Consider the following 23,822-nt stretch of genomic DNA (forward strand, 5'->3'; position numbering starts at 1 on the left):
TAGACATATTTTAATTAACTTTTTGGAAACTCACCACCCAGGAAGCCATTGTCTTTCCAACCATTGTCCCCCATTTGTCTACACTTCCATGGCAATTTGGGAATACCATGTTTGTATGCTGAGTCATTTTAAAGGCACCTGTAGTATATCTGACAGTATGCTTACATACCAGCAAATAAATACCCAGCTTGGACATTGTTAGTACTGATACTCACATCAGATATGGTCTTTGGCATTCCTTTAACTACAGGAACAGTTTTACTTTGAAACATGAGACTAGAAGACTTTAATTCCACAGACCTTTTCATATGTGTTCCAGCTTGATATTTATTGATTTTTGTTAGCATTGTAGAATAATAGAAAAAGAATTTAAAAATCCAGAAGAGGGAGCCGTGTTCTACTATGATTTGTACTCAGCCCTGGAACTGCCAAAATCTGAACTGGATTCTCTATTTTTTGATTTGTACAAGCTAGAAATAACTCCACGTGACTTTCTGACGCTAGTTAGGAAAAACTAACTTATAAGCTAAGAACATTTGTTCAGTAAAAGACAGAAATGCAGACCCCCCCCAATGCCATTTATGATACAATTTTCTAAAATTAGAAACTTAGCACTTTTTTCCCCTTCATTTTCCTGCTTTTTATATAAAAATCTATTCCAGATTCTTATGGATAAAAGTCCTTGATTGACAGCCTTGATGCACACCAATCCATTTAGCCAGATAACAAGTGCAATACAATGAGCCACATTTCAAGCTTCCTCATCAGGAGTGCTCCACCTCAGGGGGCCTCATTTGTGCCGACGTAATTCCAGCTCTCTGGAGAGCAACACAGTAGTTCATTTCTATATCTATTCAATCCTTCTGCTAAAAGCTGCCACTGAAAATGTCAGTTAATACCAGCTAGACTGTAGTGAGAGATGATGACACATCCAGTGGGGACTGCCTTCCAAACCACCTGCTCACCTGGACTGTCCTACGGGTAACTTGTGTATGTAGATCACTCTAGTAAAGACAGCAGGTGGCCAACTGGACAACAGCATGAAAAACAGCTCCATATCATTTGTTATCTAGTTTTGGGGCTTCATTTTGGCCTTTGTTTTTCATCAGCTAAAGCAGAGAATTAAAAATCTTCTGAAGTGTATCTCATTCTTTAACTTTTCTGTCCTCGTTTTCTGCAGTTGAATTTCATTCTCCACAGAGCAGGAGCAGAAAGTAGCCTGCAGCCAACAAGTGAATGTGAGAGCTCACACTCACACATTAGCTTTCCAGGACAATCTGGCAGCTGAGAACTGAAACAGCAGTATTGCAAACTTCTAAACTGTAAATGTTAAAATTCTCAGAAAAGTAATTTTTAACTATTCTTGAAGAAAAAAAAAGTGTATTTTGTAGAGAAAAATGTCTTTACAACATTATAGTAAAGTAAATGGCATCATCTGCAAGTAGAATAAAGACTGACTGTCTCTCACACTGCCAGCAGCTGCACACTTCACAGAATGCTTAGGATACACAGATTATCTGTGTAATTGTACTTTTTAAGATGCACCAAGATTTGTGCTTAGTTATCAATAACATTCTTATGTGCTACAAACTGATCATGCTGTATATTGTGATAAACAGAGAACAATGACTGCCAGAAGAGAGACACATTTCTGACATAAGTAAACAAGACACTGAATTTTAGTTTGAAGGAAAACATTATCTACCAAAGGTCAGTAGCAACAGTCATAAATAGTTTGGTTGGAGGGGATCTTCAAAGGTCTAATCCAACCCTCTGCAAAAAGCAGGGACATCTTCAACTAGCTCAGGGCTCAGAGCCCCATCCACCCCGACCTTGAGTGTCTCCAGGGAGGGGGGATCCACCACATCTCTGGGCAACCTGCCAGTATTTACCACCTTCATTATTCTGGTGTAGCATCAGGTTCTAGTCAATCACAGGGGAAAATGGGCTTCACTCACCACAGCATCAAACATTCAGGTGTAGAAAAGAATGAATTTGGGGACAGTTTTGTTTTCTATCTTATCATTACCAAACACACCAAATATTTACTGGTTTTTTTAACTGAGTTTTAAAGCCACAATCACCAAAGTGATTGCAACTAAGGTCAGGCAACTACATTTTCAATTAGTATTTGATTATAACTTATCCTGCCAAGAATTCTACTGAAATCATCAAGTTCTGCTTTTCGAGGAGTATTAATAAATTTGAGAAAAAGCAGAAGTGTTAGGCTTGGAAGTGGATTGAGTAGCATTTTGATTTATCACATTCTTCATCTGCTTCTGCCACTCCTCTAACAACACATTACAGAGGGTGGATTCATTTCTACCACTATGTTTAATCATGATTCCTGATAACATTCCATTGTAAATGAAAACTTGATTAGTCCTTGTAAATTAAGCCTGAGTTTCTCAAGTTAAGTTGAACATCACCTAAAGTAAACAGTCCAGCAGTCTCTGCTCATGTGAAAAAGAAATGCTTTAAAGTCTTAAATTGTAAGGGAGATATCACCACACACTAGTGGTCTATGTTCCATGAAAAATGCCTCATTTCACTTCAGACCCTACTATGATGCATTTAACAGCTAATAAAATTAAAAGGAAAGGAAAATTAGTGGATATAGATGAACTTCCACTCCTCTTCCAATATCCTTATTTACTTTTTACTGTGCCCTCTTCTCTACAGCATATAAATCAGCAACAGGGAGTTTGTGGGACACAGTGCTACAGGGATTATTGCTGTTAATGTAAGGCATTACAGCAGCAGTGGAGTCTGAAAGGGAGGAACACAAATGCCAAAATACAACAAAAAAGAATGCCAGTGTACAGGCAGCTGCTGTGCAGGCATTTACAGCTGCACACTCATACAGACATGGAGGTGGGAAGTGTCAATGTGAACTTTTCCAAGAGACATAGATACATAAAGAAATCAGCTAAACAGAAGAGAAAGCAAGGAAGAAAAGAGCAGAGAACTACAGTTGAAACCAAAACACCAGATTTACCTACAGAAAATCTCCCTTCCTGGCAGATTCTCTTCACACCAACAACAAACACTACATCCCTCTAAGCTCCTCAGAGGGCTGGGCTGGGAGATATGTGTCTGTGTGGAGTCTGAGCAAAGGATGGCTAACAGCCCAACTGGTTTATTCCATGGACCTCTGACACTTAACCCTGGGGTGGTTTTCTTTGAAGGTTCTGACATATTAAAGAATATCAGTTAAAAATGAATCCATAATGGTTGGCACAGTCAGCAGAAAAATCTGATAGGAAATCTGTGATAGAGCCCAAGGATGAATGGATCACAGCACAGATGTGGAGCTGCTGTCAGTGCAGCATCTCTGAAAGATGAGGGGAGAGAATCTCTATCCGCGGTTCATCAAGTGTTTTCCTTCTGCAGTGCCACTCTCTCTGGGTGGAGCTGAGGTACCAGTGTCCACTGCATCCAGTCATTCCACTCTGCTGTGCTGGCATTTTTCCCTGAGGTGTTAGAGAAAATCTAATCCTCCTTATCTTTCTATTTCAGCATCTTAACATTTTCTGAGGTTGTTAAAATTCCATTCCTTCATTTGTGTTATTACCCAGAATATATTTTGATATACAGAGAGAAGGGGAGTAGTGTTCCTTGCTTCTCATTGAGTCTTTACGTTTGAGGTGTATTCATCTGCTTCCCCTGCTTTAGTTGGAAGCAAAGGCTTTGATCATTTATTTCACTTTAGACATTTTTTAGTTGAAACTGAACTAGCTCTTATGGACCATGTTGAGTCTTGTATAAATGAAAAATGCAGTGAAGGCACTCACTACTTTTCTAAACTGAAGAAACAGCCAGTCCAGTGCTCAAGAAACAGAGATACATTAATTAACTTTTTTTTCCCTATATCCTCTCTTATCAAAACAGATATTCTGTATTTAATATTGCAGTTGTGGAAAGCAGCATTATTTTCCACCAAAATGTAGCTGGGCTAGTCAGAAAACCACCCCAGGGTTAAGTGTCAGAGGCCCATGGAATAAACCAGATTACCATTGTAACCACTGAAAAATACCTTTTCATTCCCTGTTCATTCCCTTCTCAGACACATGTTTAAAATGAGCTGATATTTTTTTCCCTGTAAGAAAATAGTAAAGCATCTGCCTTCTCAGACACATCTTCTACACAAAAGCACATCCAAGGACAAATCCTGTTGCTGACTGCAGTGTTTGGAACCTGCTACGCTGACTGGGTAACTACAAGCTGGTTCTTCCTTGCAGAAATGGCTTTGTGCTGTTCCCTGGATAAACTGCCCAGCTTCTATTGCAAATAATTCACATTCTGGCTATGTAATCTTTGAGCTTTAGAGTTCTAGGCCAAAAATAGCTGCATTTAGCAGTTAATTAAATGATTCTGCATATGCCATCAGTGCCTTACAAGAGGTTTAATTACTAGATTTAATCTCTCAATTCCTCCAAAGTACTTTTTGGATTCAGTGTGTATTGTATACATGTAATAGCTTTCCTCTCTACCCTTATTTTGTGGAATTCTTTTTTAGAAAACAATAAAGTAAATTTAAATAGATAAATGAAAAGCACTGGAAAATATAGAGTGTTATTTGTATTATGCATCCTGAGGGCTGGAGGTACCAGCAGGAACTTTCCCCCTCAATTTTTAAACATGGAACTCTGTGAAGACCTATTTAGTCAGCTTATTACTACCTATGGGGCTTTTTTTAAACTCATTTAGCTGTTTTCACCACCTTTGTAAGTTATTGTTTTTTCAGTCTCCGTAGGTGTATAATTTTACAACTATTATAATATTTCAAGTACACTAATTTATTTTGCATCCCCTTTTAGATACTTAGAATCATTTTTTAAAACCTATTCATTGTACTTAAGCCATATTTTTTCTGACTGGTCTTAGCACGTTGAATTATTTTAAAGAAGTATTCTTTTTTCAAGCAAGAAACAATTTGCATGTTTGGGTACAGGTTTTAATGCCAATCCTCTTTCTCACACCTGACTTCAGGAGTAGTCCCACTGAACACAGGATACAGATTTCTTTTTCAACATGCAGAAAGTTCAGATTACTATTTCGTTTGCAATTATTCAAGACAAAGAATTCAGTGGATGTAAAGCAATTGTGTGATTATTATGTGAACATGAAAGTACTTTCATTGTCCACTTTTCAAAGTTGTTTACATTGCATTCAAACCCATCCTTTCAATCAGCACAATTCAATATTTTATAAGGAGGATTATGATCTGAAAATTTCCTCTGCCCTTGGAACTGGGTTTGGACTGAACAGAGTAAAATTCTGTTTCTCCATCACATTAAGTTCATCCTCCTTGTCTTTTTTCTTTTTTCAGGTTTACGTGGTGCAATAGCATTTGCATTGGCAATTCGAGACGCAAACTCCCAGCCCAAACAAATGATGTTTACCACAGCACTGCTAATTGTGTTTTTCACAGTCTGGGTGTTTGGTGGGGGCACGACACCAATGCTCACCTGGCTTCAGATCAGGTTAGTACTCTCTTTACAACATCAATCACTACCTTCTCACAACTTTCTAATGCTTACATATGTGCTTTTTAAGAGTTTTAACAAGCAAAAAGGAAGTATTTGTCTACCTGGTAGAGGTTCCAGACCACAAGGAACAGGTTCTCCCCAGGTTTGTATTGGGTTTACACTTAGGTCAGACCCATCCCATCCACTACTGTTCCTTTGAAGCACTGTGAATAAATGTTAGTAGTGTCCTCCTCACTGTTGAAGAAAGAGCTATAAAAGTAGATTTTGCCATCATCTTAAAATGTGTATTTATTACACAAACTTATAATAAATCACATATTTCTGATTATAATGTGAATATGCTAGAAAAATCTTCCTGCATTGGTTTATCGTTCAGCCTCTGTTGGTACATCATTCAGTAACTAATTTATTACTAATTGTTTTATATATGCTTTTTTGCTATGGCATTTTTAAAATTACTTCATAGTGACTTCTATTCACAGACAAGGATGAATGGCAAGGGAGGTGAAATGACAAGAGAGTGAAATAAGAAGCTGGAATAAAAAGTACCTAATTTAAATGCAGTGTCCTTCCAAGTGTGCTTTTTTGAAACCCAACTTTTAATAATGATTGTAATGCTATTGCTGAGTTCTGGTCACTTCATAATCCATTTAGAACTCACTGCCATGATTTGTAAGATTACCAAAGAAAACCACAGTATCAAGATAGCCTTGAAATTCACAATTGCTTATAATTTATTCTATATATAGCATATATTTTCCTTGTTTACAAAATGATGTCTGATTACAAGCCTTTATGTCAGCCTGTTGCTGTAAAATACCAGCTGAAGGTAACCAAATTGGAGCTTTAACAAAGAGCATAGATAAAACTCCCAGACAAAATAAGGACTAGCGTGCAAATTTACTGTATAAACATAAAATGCAGGCATCCATATGTGTGTAGGGTCTTTCTATTTCTGTGACAGTTTGATTCTTTTACATGACATGTCTCATGTCCCATAATGTCAATCAAGTTCATCACAGTTTGGATACACTCTGGCAGTATCAGCTGCCTTTCTGAGATTTGCCACTTTTTCACTGTCAGTCAGCAACAGAGTTTACATGGCAACAGAAACATGGATGAGGAGGAGTGCTCTTATTAGGTCTTGGGGGCCATATCAGTTTGGATTTCTACAAAAGAGGAATAAGGAATAATTTTGAGACTACAGCAAAGGAAAGAGGCAGTGAGCAGTAGTCACATGTCTAGTCTAAGGACTTATCACTAGATGCCTGTCCTGGTTTAGCTTTCTGGGTAATTTTTAAATGAACATTGTCAAGTGCTTTCACTAAGCCAAGCAATTTAATTGGATGTAATTTCTTCTGCTACTTAGTGCTGCCCAGAGGTGCAGAGTCCCACAACACCACAAGCAAGGGGATCTCATGAATTGTTTATACTGTTCAATGCAATCATGTGCTTCTTTCTTCACCCACCTGTACAACAGATTTAACGAAAGACACTGAAAGCAGACAGTCATTATTGATTTGAAATGGTCATCTCTTTGAGGATCTACTCTGAATCCCAGCAGATCTGCCAGGCATTTTTCCCAATCAAATAAATTGCTTTTGTAATTGGGATATAGATTTTCTTACTATAAAGCTATTAGGTTCACAATTTCCAGCTAATTTCTTGACATCAGAGCATACAGCTTCACAAATTATAAGGTGGTCAAACTGAGATAAAATTTTAAATAGACAAATGTATATTGAGGCTCTGATTTCTCTCTCCAGTGAATATATTTCACTATCTTTATAATTTATTGCACCTCAATATGGAATTTTGTCCTTAGCTACCATTTGTCTTTTTAATCTTAAGTAATTTTGCTAAGTAATTGTATCTAAAGGTGGTGGTAATTCATGACAGATGATACTTGTATGGATTCTAGCAGACTTGAGTTTGCTGAGAAAGTTATGGCCCTGCTGCAAATTACACCACCTTGCTTGGTGCACTCCCCCAGTATGTTTGCAGCTGTGCCTAAACAGCAGTTCTGAGCTGCATCTATCCCCACATTTCTTTTTATAAATTTAGAAGAAAGAGACTGTATTTTTCAAGCTACTTTGGAGGGTTCAGCCAAAGGAAACTGCATTACAACTACACAAAACTTGTATGATTGTCTCTGAAGATATTTATTGGAATAGATTGGGGTGTCATCAATTACATAAAAAAGGGGTGAAGTGCTGCAATGACGTCTCTAAGCACACAAGAGGGAGACTCTTCTCACACTAGCCTTCAGTGTTCAACTGACATGAACCTACATCAGGCTCCACACCCCAGGACAGTTTGAAACCTCCCGTGGAATTCCCCAGGGGAATTCTGCTTTGGGGAAGCAGACCTACCACTACTGGTCAAATCCAAAGCACAGTTAATCTAAACAACTGGACATAAAGTTATGCACATTATCAAAATAAAGTGCTTACAGGAAATTAAAAATAAATGAATGGTCACCATAACTACACTGGATTTCTCTATATAATCTATAAGTTGTTGTACTGGTAAACCTTCTCAGGGGGCAGTAATGATCAGAAATACCATCATTTAGCAAATAACAGTTCCAAGTTGAATATGTTTTTTTGCCAATTAATTCTTTCATCATAAAATGGTTATCCAGCAGATAATGTATTTAATTGAACAGGAGGCATTCAGAGACTAGTAGAGAGGACCATGTGATTTCAGTCTATTTGGATGAATTGAATCTTATTCACATAGAGTTTTGTGCTCACCCTCCCTATGTGGAATAGGCTACAGTTCCCAAGTAGCTCCAGAGATGCAACTCAGCTCCTCAACTCAGTCTTATCCTAGAGTTAAATGCTTGAATTTATATGGTACAGACCAACTGTTTGGTTTTAAAACATAAATAAATCTAGCATCCATTATGTTGAATATACGTAAAAATAACACAAATCAGAAACAACTCACACCAATATCTTTACCATTTGCTCTACCATAATGCATTACAGAGTCAAGGCAAAAGAAGGTATCCAAGATCTGTCTTACTGTACATTATTGTCGACATATTGTACAATGTTTCACTTGTGTATTGCGCTCTCCATAATTTGTGAAGTTCTCATAACAGTGACCAGGACTCTTAGGGTATAAGGAAATATAACAATGACAATTTTAAATCGATAGCAGGAATTAATAGTCTTCTGAAAAATCAATCTTTGTTTCCATAATAACTGGAATTTCCATAATCTCCCATCTCTCCTCACAGCAATAGCATCAGATCTGCTTTTCTTTTTTTTTTCAGTTAAAATTTAACATAATGTAAATATAATCTGTCAGTCTATTTTTAGAGAAAAGATGAAGATGTGTCCTCAGAGATAACTACCATTTGATTTATTCCAGGAATATGTATGGCTTATACAACACTTGCAAATTGTTGCCAAAACATATAGTAAGATGTATTATCAAAACTAACCATGTGCTACTGAAAAAGGCTCAACTTCCACCCCCATTTAATGCAGCAATATCACTCAACTATCCCACAAGGTTGCAGAAGCCAGCTGTGCTAAGAGCTTTTGTAAAAACAAGCTTAAATAGATCCCAGGAGTTCACCAAGTTTATTAAAGTTCAGAGTTCTAGTTCCCTTTATTTAACAAATAAATTATATTGAAACATTTATTCCTACTTAAACCGTAGCTTGAATTTAAGAAAAGTTCTTAAAGCCTTGGAAATCTGACCTGCTAATGGCAAAATTTATGTCTACATGTCTCTGTATGTCAAAACACAGTTTTAAAAGAAACCCATATGAATAATTCTCATTATTTTACTACCACATTTACTCATACAGAGCAGCCTTTAAAATGAGTCTTGAAATTCTGGGCAAAGACTAAATATTTTTTAACTTTGTGCTAAAAAAAATGAAACATACACTTCTGGAAATGTCTTATTTATTTTAACTGTCTCATTTTTAGATACCTGAAACACTGTGTTTCAGGAAGTGTTTAATGTTCTCTTACTGAAAATCGGGTCCTATTTAAATGTTCCCAGTTGTCTGGTGCAGTAACTTAACATTTCTGAGCAAGAGGCACATGCACAGTCCATTACAGCATTATCAGCTGGCATTCAGAGAGCAGAAGTGGTTGCACCACATTCCTAAATAATACATTGTCTTTTGGTTTATCTGAGAGTTATAACTCAGGGGAAAAAAATTGTTTTTACTCCCCATGTGAAAGGACTACAATATTCTGTCCCTGGCAGAATAAATGAATAAACCTGCATCAGTGTGTGAGAATAATTTCATGATACATCAACACCAAGACAAAGATAGCCATGTGGGTTCCCAGTCAAATTGAAGTATTGAATAAATGTGCCTTCAGAGATGCTGAGTATTACTTGTTAATGCTTTTAGATATATGTGTCCCTTCGTTCCCCATACTCTGATTAAAAATAGAGAGCTACATTTTACAGTAAATCTGCAATGAGAGGTTTGAGGATAAAGGATTCTCCTGACAGGCAGAGCAAAAATACAAAGCTGTTAATAAAATATGTGCCATAAAAGCACTGTGCTAAGTATTAGGTCTTGTTTGTTTATCATCACCTTCTGTGTAAATGTTTGTCAAGAGATTTCCAGACTCTTTGTGCATCTCTTTGCAGCAGTTCTTCAGTTAATAAGGATATTTTTATTCCATATTCTAAATAAATACTAAGCAGCATTGAATAGTAACTTTTAATACTGTGCCCATCAGGCCATTCCCTTTGTATGTGCTTTAGAAAAGTGTGTGCCCTTAAAATCATGCCCTCTCTAGTTCACTCAAAACTTCAGTTCCAAACCTTCAACTTTCTCTAAATATTAATGCCAGAGGCCTGGTATATCACATTTCTGGGGGATGGCCTAGGCTGTCCAAACTCACGTTCTCAGCAGAAGTAGTCAAGACTTTGGTTCCTTCAGTATCCAACACTTCAATCCATTGTTCAGTATCAAAGGCTAGGGCAGTGTGTATGTTTACCAGGATGTCACACTAGGGATGCAGATGGGCACTGGGGCTAAATGCTGTGTGTGACTACAGCTGTCTACCACAACAAAAACAAACCAAACCAAACAAAAACCTAGTTGGTAGTCTATGATTCTGTGCTCATCTCAGACCTTTAACGACTAGTTATAGACTGCTGAAGGACAGAACTTTATGACCCAGCAATCACACTAACAACATGACCTTGGCCAGGATTATAGCACTCCTGTTTCAAAAATATTTTTTTCATTATTCCCAACTCTATAGTAGCATTCCCTGCATTCAGCTGTGTTCAAAGAGATGCTGCAGAATAACACAGTGCAACAGTGGTAGCGCTCAGCACTGCCAAGTGGGAAGCTTTGAACAGATTTGGTCTGTTTTATGCTTCCAAAGTTGTTCTTTCTGCTTCCCAAAAGAGGCCCTTCAAACTAAAAAAAAAAAAAAAAAAAAAAAAAAAAAAAAACCTACACAAATCAATATCATGGTCTTTGGAAACACTTCTGCCTTATCTAGAAAGACAACAGTTGCAGTAAGAAATCTCAAGGGCTGAAATGGTGGTAAAAATATGACTGAGATTCGGGGCTCCAGAACAGGAGGCACTGAGCAGGAAACTTCCTTTTCCACAGCCTAAGATCAAAGGAGGATGTACTTTAGATCAAAGGATTAACAGATTGGTTTAGACAAGGTGGATGGTGCTGCCTACATTACTTTACTTTCCCAGTTACACAGAAAGATTGATACATCCTTTTTTTATACTGACATGCATGTCTTTCTTATTAAAAATCTATATATTTCTGAGTTTTCCCAGAGTTAAGATCCTATTTACCATCATACGGTTGTAGCATCTGGATAGTTTTATTCAATCTCCTGTCTCAAATCAGTCTTAAGAGAAAATAATCCTCCAGATCCCATTTGTAGAAATTTGTATGAATGGGACCTGTGGGAGAGATGGTGAGATAAACTGGACTTTTAAATTAGGATGCTTAATCTCACAGTGTTTGCTAAACAGAAGTCTTTAAACAATAACAAACTGATTTAAAAGGACATAAGCAATATTAAAAGTGGTGGTTTTCATATCAGCTTCTATTTGCAGCATTTGCTGGTTTGTGGGCAAACTCAGGTCACATAGGGCTGAGACTTCAACTGGCCTGAAAGTGTTTGCATGTGCTTGACACCCTCCTGCCCTGGAGCTTTAGGAGCAAACTGCACTGGACCCTTTCTGGTGCTTTCAAGTAGGTGACTGAGCCCTCTCAGCTCCTGAGACCCCGTCTCTTATTGCAAATGCACGTACTGAGAATCTTGAGACTCTTCTAACTGTATTAAAACTTTCAGAGAGATACAATAACTATGTCTGTAAATTCCCAAGCTTTAAAACAAATAATAGAAGGTTAAACATATGTACTATGTTCTATTACAAAGCCCTATAGTCAAAAGTGGCTTAGAAACTTAAGTCCATTGCAATTCAATGGAGGTGAAGCTCCTAAGTGACTTTCAGGAGTTTGTTTTAGGTAGTTTCTCTCAGTGTTAAGTGGAGCAATGCCTTCTCTAATCTTACTGGGGTGAGACACAACTATGGCACTGGAAAGGACAGTGTCCTGACAGGGGATCCAGGCAAAGAGGCTGGGGCAAGGAGGAATGATGATCCTTTTGCCTGGTTAGAAAGAGCCTCCTCAGAATACTGCGCTCCATTGCTGAATTGTGCTCTGCTCATGGAGAAGAGCATGAGATAGTACATCTCCTTACAGTCATTTGTTATGAACTAGATTCAAACTAGAGTTTGATCTCTGCTGTTCCTCATTTATTCCTATATTAAGTAAACACATCTTGGCTTTCCTTTTTCACCCTCACATAGGTGCACAAGGATTATCCTTCCTGAAGCGTAGCTAGTCCTTGAGCTACTCTGAACGTACCAGCCAAGGGCACGTGTTCATATCTTCAGATGATCCATAATTTAATAGTTATAAATTATAATGAACTTTCTTAATTGTTTTATTTGTATTCCTATGAGCACATTTTCCTGTCACCATATGCCCAGAGGAAGTCAGTTTAGAAGAAGAGATTTAGTTAAATGTTTTCTCCTGGCCTTGATATGTTCTCTCTACTATAACCATATTCCTTTGGGTCATATTTCCTCTAGATTCCTGGAAAAGTTTAGCTGAAGCGAAGCATCTGTTGCTTTACTATTGAAAATGGAATGTCAGCTTAAGTATCTTCAACTGCAATTTGTGAGTGACCACAACATAGAGACGAACAGTGCAATTAAAGGCACTATGTTTTTAAGTGCAGTTATATTTTTTTGTACTGTTTATTATTTTGTTTTGTGCTCAGAATAGTCATAATCAGCCTAACTGGTGTTCCCTCTCGGTAACAAATATAGCTCCAATAAACAAAGCTTGCTCTTGTTTCCAGGGTCATATTCATCTTTAGCCAGAGTATAATATATATTTAAAATCACACTGCAATAAACACTCCTGTGGAGAGCCCAGTTTCAGTCAAGTCTCTTCAGCCCATCGAGTTTCTTTTCACCCAGACACACTTTCAACAGAGATCACACCATCTTTGCCTGGAAAGGCTTATAATCCTAACAACCCTCTGAAATCCAGAAACTGCTGTAATTTAATGTAACAAGTCTAATCATTAATACTGCAGCTATTTTTAAATTACTACTGTCCTTAGTTGGCCAACTATCTGCTCCTGTGAACATCTACAGGAGAGCCTTTTGTCTGACATCTTTTATACATGATAGTTTGAATATTCCTGCATTAACAGTAATTGCATACACATGAGAAAACATTCTGCTGACTCCCTGGGCTCTCCTCAGCATTAGGACATTACTCATTTATGGGAAGATTCTTAGGTCACAAAATCTACTTTGCTGTTTAAAGGCTGAGTTTCACAATTGTGAAGAAGATCTTTAAAACTATTCAAATAAAACTAAACTAACAAGGAAGCTTTTGTGTGAGTTCATGGACAGTCTGAAACAACGGCTAAGAGAAGGCCCTGTCCCACAGTTATTGAAGGAGTGTTGCCTTCAAGACACCATTTTGCTAATGAGCTCCAGCATTGTTCCCACACATTACTCCAGATACAACAAAAAATAGTAGTTTAGGGTTAACATAGGAAACTGCAGGGCTGTCAATCCCTCTCTGTTCACCCAGTAACCTACCCAGTATGATGGGGAACAAGTAATCCAGGAAGAGACTGGAAAAAGCAGAGTTTTGACTTCAGCTATAAGACATTTAGCCACTATAAGTAACTATCAGAAATTCCAAGTGTAGCCAAGCACATCAGATATCATTGTGATTAAGCACTGGAATAATTTGCATAGTAATCTATTGATTACTTGTGACAGAGGTCACAGAGAGCATGAAATCAGATTCTAGTTTATCACTTCATTCTGTTTGATCTCCTGTAGTAGCACAGACTAAAATATTGGCTTACATCCTGGCTACAGATCTTTTTTTAATACAAAACCATTGCTTGATGTGGTTCTTTCTCTTTGCTTGGTGGTCTTTGCCACCAGTTCTGGATTTGTGGATATGTAAACCCTTAGTGTGTATGCGGTATCTACAAGAGACAGGAAATGGTCTGGTGTTCCTGACTGAAGTCATTTTAGAGAATTGCATTCTGGTTCAAATCCAGAGGTGTTCAACATCACACGTGAAATTATCTGTGAGGAAAGAAAACACTTCTTGGGGTACACCGACATTGAAAGGGTTAATATAATAGCTGCTTTTGTAATAGTAGCTAGAGCACCATTAGCCTGGGAAATGCTATAAATCAAGGAGCAGTATGAAATTGGACATCAAATGTATTGGATGTTATAAAAAAAAGAAAAATAAATTGGATAATTTCCTTTCATTTCTATCTGAAAATGAGAAATCGTCCAGGTAATGAATCTCAGTGATCTTCTGAAATGCCTATCATTTATTTGCAAGGTACAGTTCTGCTAAGATAAGGGGTGCATTTGATCCCTCGGAATTATTCACCATAGCATTTTGCCTGAATGATACTAAACAAGATTTATAAACAATTGTGCTTCATAAGAAAATAAAAGACCAAAATACAGAGGACTTGGGCTTTCTGACTGCAACTGTGAAGTCAGTCCTGGGCAGATGTTGAATGGGAGATTTTGGATTGCAATTGTGACTCGTGCACAACTCCTACATGACTCCACCTGTCAGCTTGTTGATCTTTATTGGCCAGAGGGGTCTAATTTTTAGCATAGTCTCCTAACACAACAGGCAGTTAAATCCCACCTCACATATCTTTTATTTCTTGATCCACATAGCTACTGAAAACAGAAAAAGAAAGAAGAAATGAAACATACACTTTTATTGCTAGAATATTTGGTACAGGAGAGAGGAAAAACTACACAGTAATAAAAGATTCATGTCTAACAACAAATGGTAAGATGAATTTTCCACAGGCCAAAAACTCTGAATAGTTTATAGGTATTTCCAGAAAATTATAAATAAACCAATAGATTGGAATATAATCCACCCAGCTGGATTAGAGTCAATTAACTATATAGTTTGTTATATTTTAAAGTACTGTTGCTTTGATATGCCTGAGTATGAAAAAAAACAATTCTTCCATTTAATGCAATAATTTTATTCTTCCATGAAAACTTTTCTCCTTGTCATACAAAAGGTAGCTGCTATGCAGCAGTCAACATGATGAAGTTCTTCTAATTACAAATAAAGAATCTTAAAAACCTATTTGGAAATGCTGCTAAGGAACATCTTAATTATCTGGGACTTTGGAACGAAGTTGATGATTTATTACTCTCTACCAAAATATCCCAGATTAATTTGGAGCTCTAACAAGTCTGTCAGAATTAAATTGGTGCAAGAATAAACCCAGTTTACTTCATGCATATGCCAAAACTGTGTCATTTGAGGGTAATCAGAAAGTACAGAAAAATAGCTGAGCCTTTAAAAATTATGAGATAAATATGTGGTATGAAACCTGGTTCTAGAAAAAATAAGGATCACATGTATTAAGATGAATCTTATATTCCTACTCTGTAAGTACTGATCAAGATACCTCTTAAATCTTTCTATTATTTGTTAGAAACTATTTCTGCAAAATAATTGCTCTGGAAATTCACTGAACTTTCATATTTTAAGAATTGTGTGACGGACTGAAAAATAGAGGGGTACAGAATTAATGCTCTTCACAGTTGTTAGTTTACATAATTTCCAAAGTGTGCATATTCATTCTTTTCCCATTTAGCTTGACTAAGAATATTAGAATTTCTTCAGCAAGAAAATATGAAATGAATGTTTCATTTTGAAGAGATGAAAGTTTTCATCGTAACTTAATATATCATTTCAGTATGAAAAAAACTCCAATGTTTTTCAAACTTCCTCAAGTTTTTTTAAGATTTCCTGTGGTTTTCTTTCTTTCTTGCTATCAAATATTTCACAAATGCAAGAACATATAATTCCATTTTTTAACTCTACATTAAATGTAGAAAAAAACCCAAATATAGTTTTTTCTTCCAACAAGAATAAAGGTGGTAACTGGGAAGAGCTGGGGTCTTACAGGCCTCCTTAAGGGTCTTATACAGCAAATGGACTGTGGTATAAATATTCTTGTAAATTGAAACAAAAAGGCATCACTAAGTCTATCTCTGTTTGCAAAGGAACTTAGTGACAGAAGAGAACTGTGACTTCAAATTTCATGAAACTTGCAACACTTGTGAAACATTCCTCTGGAAATTCTGAAATTCCTATCCTTTTTTGAAATGCAGAGTGGAAGAAAAGGTCTGGCACCCTTGATAACAAGCCTATCAAATTGTTCCAGAATTAGTTGAGTGTGAAAAGTTAATTAAAGCAGATATTAAATAATCTAGGCTCTGTATAGTGGTATGGGCTTTTAGCTTTTAATAAACAGATACAGATTACAGGGAAATACAGACTTTTTTTATAGTGAATTATCAGTGCAGAAACAGCCCAACAGTGACTGGCTAGTCAGAACATTGATGAGCTTTAAATGAGAAAACTACCCCCTGTCTCAGTAAGAGGTACTTGATTTCAATGCCCTTAAATGTATATTTCTGTTTCTGCATTTTTTGCTTCTTCTAAAAGATACACCATTTAATTACATAATGACAAATAATACATAAAGGAATCTTGAAAGTGTACTAAAAAATCTGGTTTTATAATTCCAAAATATTTCCTCTGCAAATAAATATATAGAACTGATGTTTATATAAAAGTTTATATGTAAGTGCTGTTTATGTAAAATATCCTAAACAGCAATCCTAAAAAAACCATGTTTTGCTAATCTAATCTTACAAGTAGACAAGGTGTTGCACACAGTGACCTTGAAACTACCCAGCTGCATTTGCTATTCACTTATCCACGTGCATTAAGCCTGGTCAGGAATCACAGTGTAGGTTCAGGGAATCTGCCTGAATCTTGATCTGAGTCTTAATCAGTCCCTGAGTTTTTCTGATCTCCACCCAAAGGGATTCCTACAAATGCCATGACAGCCACTGTTTTCCATTTAGACACAGCATGGGGGGCTCTGCTCTCCCTTTCCTGCTGCACCCACCGGTGGCATGGACACGATGGTTCCCTTCCTCTGCCTCATTCAATCCATGTGCATTTCTTCCACCTTTATGGAAGAATTCCAACCCAAACCTCACCAATTTTGTGTGTGTATGCAGATGTATTCACGAGGTAAAGAAAACAGAGAAGTCAGAAAATAATTTTAATTAACCAGAAAACGAGGCAAAAATATTCTGTAGACTGATGGTTAATGTGTTCACTAGGAAGGTGTCAGCTTCTGTCCAAAAAAGTGTTTCTGTTCCATTTAAAATGAGTCAGCAACTAAAACACAAGTCATCTCTGTGTATTAAAGATGAGAATCCAGGTCTTCCAGTACCCTGTTCAGTAGTCTACAGAAGAATGATTGCTCACATGCTTTCTGATCTAGTAACCCTTACATATACATATATTTGAATTTACTTAAGACCAACCTTTTTTAAAAGCCCAAGGATCATTATTTTTTCCTCCTGAAATCAGTGGCACTGCATAACCTCCCACTGATCTGACTGTCCTTTACTTGGCTTTGTATGACAGCTCCCATTTTAAATGGGCACCACTTGGGCTCCTTAGTGCTTCTGTTCTTTTTGAAACTGCTGCTTGGGCACGGTTTTATATTTCACTGATTCCGAAAGTCTTAAGAAAACTTCTCAGCCCATAAAATGAATTGCCAAATCTGGTTCAATTGCCATGTCTTAGTTCACTGACCAAAATAGTTGCATTATTTACTTCTTTCACATTTTGAGAAATACTACTGTAATGTTTCCATATTGATAAGTGATAAAATTATCTATTTGCTCAACTTAATTCCAAAAGACAGTCTGCAGCCTATGTACTTTCTTATTTATGCTCAGTGCAATATTGGGGGGAAAAAACATTGTATTGGATTCTCTGTCAGAGTTCTTTGCATTGTCCTATCACTTTGAAATCTAAGTCATAATGGCTGTGTGCCACTTTTCTATCACTTTCATTCAAAATCAGGATTATAAATAAGTGACAAGTTCACCAATTTAGATTAAGCAAATGTCCCAGCTTTCAATACAATTTATTACATATATCTCAAGCTGCACTACCTTACATAAGATGCATGTCTGAGAGAAGAGTAGTGACACATTTTAAAAAGTAAAATTAATTAATGTTCTCTTTATTTCACAGCCTTCCCAGATGTAAATGTGGCCCATTCTTTAGTGGTGAACTTGGCAGTGCTGGGTTAACAGTTGGACTAGGTGATCTTAAAGATTTTTTCCATCTGAAATGGCTCTGTGATTCTATGGGGAATTTTAAGCATTAGACTTGCCTTTCAGCTATCAAGTTTACTGGCTCTGTACAGCAAGGTAGGAACCTGAAGCCAATGCCAAAGTATCACGTATTTATGAATACACCGACAGAAATATCACATAGGCCTGAAGTCACTGGCCACTGAGAAGTACTTAGAGCCCCAGGGGAGCTGGGTGGCAGTGGATAAATGGGGACAGATCCTCAGCTGGTGCAGGCTGTTATAACGACATTCATTTATTTTCTTGGCAGAAGCACACTATGCTTTAAGAATCCCTGATCGAGGCAATTTCTCACTCTACTTTCTCCCTTCATCTTTTCATAATCTCTTGCAAGCTATTGCTTTCATTGTCATCACTGCTAGAATTCAAATGTTGGTTCATAGTTACTCCATACAGCAGTTTATTTTCATTTTTGCAAGAAGGCAATGAGAATGGAGTCCCTTTCTTAACCATGATGCAGCAAACACCTTCTAGCACACTGCAAAGCAACACAAGAAGCTTAAGTAAAACTATAAAACTTTATAGTATGCTCCCTATCTCATCCTCACAGCGCTCCTTTTCCCCTGAACTAATTTTAAACTTCAACTGGGTGCTTCAGAGTTTTTGCTCAAGTTGTATATGGTTATAAGGAGAAGGAAAAAAATTTAAAAAAATAAAACCAAACCCACAATCAACTAGAAGCTTTGAAGAGCATCTTCAAATGCTCTTATGAAAAGATAAAGACTTCAATTAATTAAAATTAAAGTGTTTTACCAATCTTAACCACAGTGTCACAATTAATAAGTACTATACAACAAGGGGATGACTAGCCCTCCTCCTGGGTGCTCATAAAAAGCTTGCAAGGACTGGTGCAGGCATTACAAAAATCTCAAGACAGCACATGTTTAGGAGAGAGCGCCCAGCAAACCAGACAGGAATGCTGATTCAGTTCATTACCAAAAGAAAATCAGGACATTTTTGAGATCAACAGAATGACCAGAATCAAGAGGTTTTTAGCCACAGTTGAGTCGCTGACACAAAAGGAAAAAGCTACTATTGACATCTGAAACCTTTGCCTTGCCAGAATAAGTGTGCTCAAATGCAAAGTAAGTGCCTGATATTATCTAAATTCTCTGAAATACAATACATCACAATGCAAATACATGTATATAAGTTGAATTTCAACAATGTTAGGGCACTGGGCCTGAGCGTCTGGATCATTTACATTCCATTTAAGCTCTTATTCTCTCCAAATGAATGAATTGATTCCCAAAGTCATGCATATTTAGAAATGTGAGACTAGTAAATTCAGGAGTAAAAAAAACCTCAAGCCTAACATTTGTATTTAGTGCACTTTCTGAATTCTAGAATGGGACTTTGCACACTGTGAAATAAGGACGGTTCCTGTAGGTCTGGATAAACACAGCAACTAACTTTAAAGTGTCTGTCTTTGGTGGTGGTGGTGTGTAAGTAAAAGCTGACTGCAAACCAAAAGGAAAAACCACCCCACTGAACAACATTGTATCAAAGCCAGACATCAGTAACAGTTTTGCATTGCCTCACATTGCAAACAGTGCAAATATATAGATCATAAATATATAGATCGTAAATAGATCAGTATCTATTTTAGATACTTACTATTTTAGTAAGTTTTTGTACGAATTCCCTAAATAGTATTTTAAACAGCCACACGATCTAAGTGTATCACCTGCAACTGGTAAGGGTGGCCAAGTTTCTTAAGCAAAGATTACACTGCAAAAACAACTCAAAATGAACAGAAATCTGCACTGTCTAAACTAAACAGTACAATTGTCAGAACAAGGTTATAATGGAATAAAACAATTCATGAACTAAAACCAACATGGGATGACATAAACCCTAGATGAAAGGAAGCATACTGTACCAGCACTTCTATAGCCACTCTGTCAAAAAGACTATTACACTGTAATTGATATTTGCTATATCAGCAGCATATAATGTATGTAAGTTTGTTTTTTTAAATGACAGAGTGAAAAATTAAATAAAATTGGTGTCTTTGAGTCTTTATTTTATTTCTTGTTGCTGAGAAGCAAAGTGGTGTAAAAAAAATTAAAAGATAAATTTTCCATTAAGCAGCGTTTTAGAACATTGCCTCCAGAGAAGACAGTACTGTTTATCCTGCTCTATTTAAAGTGGCTTCAAAGAGTGTTTTGACACAAATGTGCACAGGTGTTTTCCTGCCATTAAAACTGAAAGGGTAATAATTGTTGACACTGCACACATCAGACAATGAAAATTTAGGCAAAATTCTTCCATTTTAGTACATGACATTTTAGTCACTCTGAGACTTTTTCCTAGATGAGGAACTGTGGAAAGATCCTATCAATGCTTATTCAGACCACACCCTGCAGTGTATCTGCCTATGAACGTCATGACCTCAGCTCTAGAGGCCTGTGTGCTGCATTCTCATTTTAAGAATTCAGAAATGTCATTTTTATTTACACTTTGATTAAAAAATTGTACAGGGTATCTTTGAAAGCACATTCTCCTATATACCATATATCTGCTTTATACACCCTTGGGTGAATCAATTCATACAAGTCCTTCCTATAATTCCCTGATGTTCTGAACATTTCAGACAGAGTTTAGGTGAACATATTTCAAAGCAGGAATTAGACATGGACTTAAGCAATGCAGCTGATTTACAAGCTGCTTGTGAAAAAACCAGCCTAAATGGACATATCAGTGACAGCTTTCATGTCACCAGTTCTCAGCAGCAAAGCCAGAAGCATTTACTCAGTGTGTTTTGGTCATCCCATACATTTAGCCTGACCAGCATTAGTCTTCCCTTCTGATGGCTCTGCACAGAATTGCTCCCAGCACCAGCTTCATATGATAAATTTCAAATGTCAAGGCAAGAGATGAAGTGCATGAAATGTTTCTCCCTGTGCTGTGAGCCCAAGGAACTTAGAGTTGGTCATCTCATTATTTAGACTAATGCCTCAGGAGGATTTAATGTTTTACTTTGGGTTAATCACATTAGCAATAATATAATGCATCTACAATGGCCTAGGCTTCTTTCCAAAGCCGTGCTGATTATGTTCAAGGAAAAAAAGGAACAGACACCTAAAGTGATTCAGAGAACAAACATTTTACTGCTCTAAAAATCACTGACATAATTCACTAGAGGGAACTGTTATTTCTGAGCCAGGAATTAACTAGACTCATCTGTAGGAAATTGTCAAAATACATCTGAGCACAGTTGCTTTTCCTCATACAGATCTTTAGTAAAATCAGTTCTAATTTTTCCTGGCTGGCAAAGCTTATTAGTAGTCTAAGTAAGATGCCAACAAAATGGCCTAATTCCTGACTTTTTTTTTTTTTTTTGAAAGCTGTATTCATCTCCACAGAGTTCATAAAAGTAGCAATTAGGATATTTGCTATGTGTGAAAATGATACTTTTTATAATGCATCAGTGTTTCTGTCTTTTTGCATTAACTGGAAATGCATTTTTAATAATGTTCCAGGCACTTTTTTATTTATACTTTTTCAATATTGTGTACAGAGCATTTGATCTATAGACTTCCTTGCAGCAGGGGAGAGGCACGGTAATAATAATGAAAATCTTAAAGCACATGGAGGTTGATCAATATTGTGTTTTGTGTACTGTCTCTTATCAAAGAGACAATATAGCGATGTCTTTGTATGCCTATACATCTCCATTTGCAACATCTTAAGTTAAAGCAAAGAAAAGCACCTGCCATCATCAGTAGCTCCCTAAGACATGTAGGCTGATATCAGTCCCAGTAGGTGCTATTGAAAATACAAGATCATTGACTTAAATAAGGGAAATCAAAGCATACACACAAATCCCTTTTTTTTTTCTGTTCCCCCAAAACACAGGGTAGAGTTTGGATGAGAGGCATCACAGTCACTTCATGAGGACATCACCACACTGTGTTGTGATTCAGTATTTCAAAAGCTCAACTTGGTTGGGATTAACTGGGTTGGCACTCAAAACAAACACCACCATTACTACCAAAAGGGACACCCAATCCCATCCTTTCTCCTAAGTCAACACTATAATACAATATCAAGTGATCTTCTTATTCTGAGTCCCAGTTTTCATCTGAAACTTAAAGCTCAGGTGAAAACTAAACAGCAAATGCAGCCTTACTGAGAAAAAGATGATTGCACTGTATATCCCAGCTACTACCATGCACATTCCTCATATCTGAGCTTCTCCTGCAGTTTCATAAAATCATTCAAGTCACATAATTTTTCACATATTGTTATTTTTCATTTTCTCTAATTGCAATGCAGCATTTCTGAGCGATGTGACCCTTGTAACAACATTTTTTTCTAGAGGTCTCTGCATCTCAGATGAGTTTGAAGTGGATTTTTTTTTTCCAATTTAAAACAAACCAAATTTTTAATAATTTTTTAACATTTAAATATCAAATAATCTACTGTTAGCATAAGAATTTCATTTTAGAATTCTTCTGGTAGCTATTATCTTGAATTTTAGATTTACTGAGGGTTTGGGGTTTGGGTTTTTTCTGTAGCGGAGATTAAAAATAAAAATTCAAGAGGATTACAATCCTTTCAAGCTTTCCCAGCCTTCCCCATTAATCTATATCTGATTCCTACAAGCAATCATTTACCTGTTCAATAAGTAGAGTGCAACTGCAAAGGGCAGTGACTGTCAACTATGGTTGTGCAACTGCATGACCCTGCTCGGGTCTTTCTGCTCTTCTTGCACTTCAAAACAAGAGGGAGATTCCAGACAGAATTTAAATGCTTGAAAAGCAGGCAGTAAAGTGCTTACCTTGTTCTATAGATCTCACTTTTTACATAAATGAGCTGCATAAAACTATCTATTTCCTTCACTGAGAGAATAGCAGATGACAGCAATAGCAGTAAGTGCCAGTCTCCAGTCAGTCTGCTGATGAAAACCACACTAGATGAGTGATGCCAGTACAATCATAAGTGGAAAGTTAAAATGACCATCACATCCCTGTATAACTCAGAAATGCTGAGAGATGGCAAAGATATTAAAGAAAGACTCTTTGGAAACACCCAGTGCCAGTGTAACTTTGCTCCCCTGGAGTCAGTGAGAGCAGTGATGCTGCTTGACTGAGAGCCTTGGGGAAACCTCCCCTCACACGCTGCAACTCAGAGCCTGCTCAAAACACAGAGGGGGCATTTTAGAAAAAGAAAGGATGAATAAAAACTGCTCTTTTGGGGAAGGGAGAATGGAAAGCCTCACATACAAGTACGTGACATACAGACCGGTCCTTCCTGAGGAGTGGGGAACAGAACAAAGTTTTACCGAGCTGACAGAGGGATCTGAACATTGTCAGATTCCTAGAAAAACAATTGCCTCTGAGATACGTGTTTACCAAATAAGGATATTAAAAGGGGGGAAAGGGGTAGAGTTTGCCATATATTTTAGAACAGAAAGTTTATTAATTTAAATATGGACTACTAAAAATACCATCTTATGAAAGATTTTTCTTCTCCCTGAGGCAGGAGTAAAAAACATGCAAG

At 37.0% G+C, this 23,822-nt stretch overlaps 1 protein-coding gene across 1 annotated transcript in view; it reads left to right on the forward strand.

The window, feature by feature from the left end:
* SLC9A9 (solute carrier family 9 member A9) overlaps positions 1 to 23,822 on the forward strand; it is a 183,600-nt gene that overhangs the window by 100,474 nt on the left and 59,304 nt on the right. The window contains exon 12 of the mRNA XM_051782060.1: positions 5,333 to 5,486. Coding sequence (XP_051638020.1) covers positions 5,333 to 5,486 — 154 coding nt within the window. The remainder of the gene's footprint in view (positions 1 to 5,332; positions 5,487 to 23,822) is intronic.

This window comes from Manacus candei, unplaced genomic scaffold (genome assembly GCF_025592945.1).
Source record: "Manacus candei isolate 608988 ecotype Guabito, Panama unplaced genomic scaffold, ASM2559294v1 h1tg000015l, whole genome shotgun sequence".
Taxonomy (NCBI): Eukaryota; Metazoa; Chordata; class Aves; order Passeriformes; family Pipridae; genus Manacus; species Manacus candei.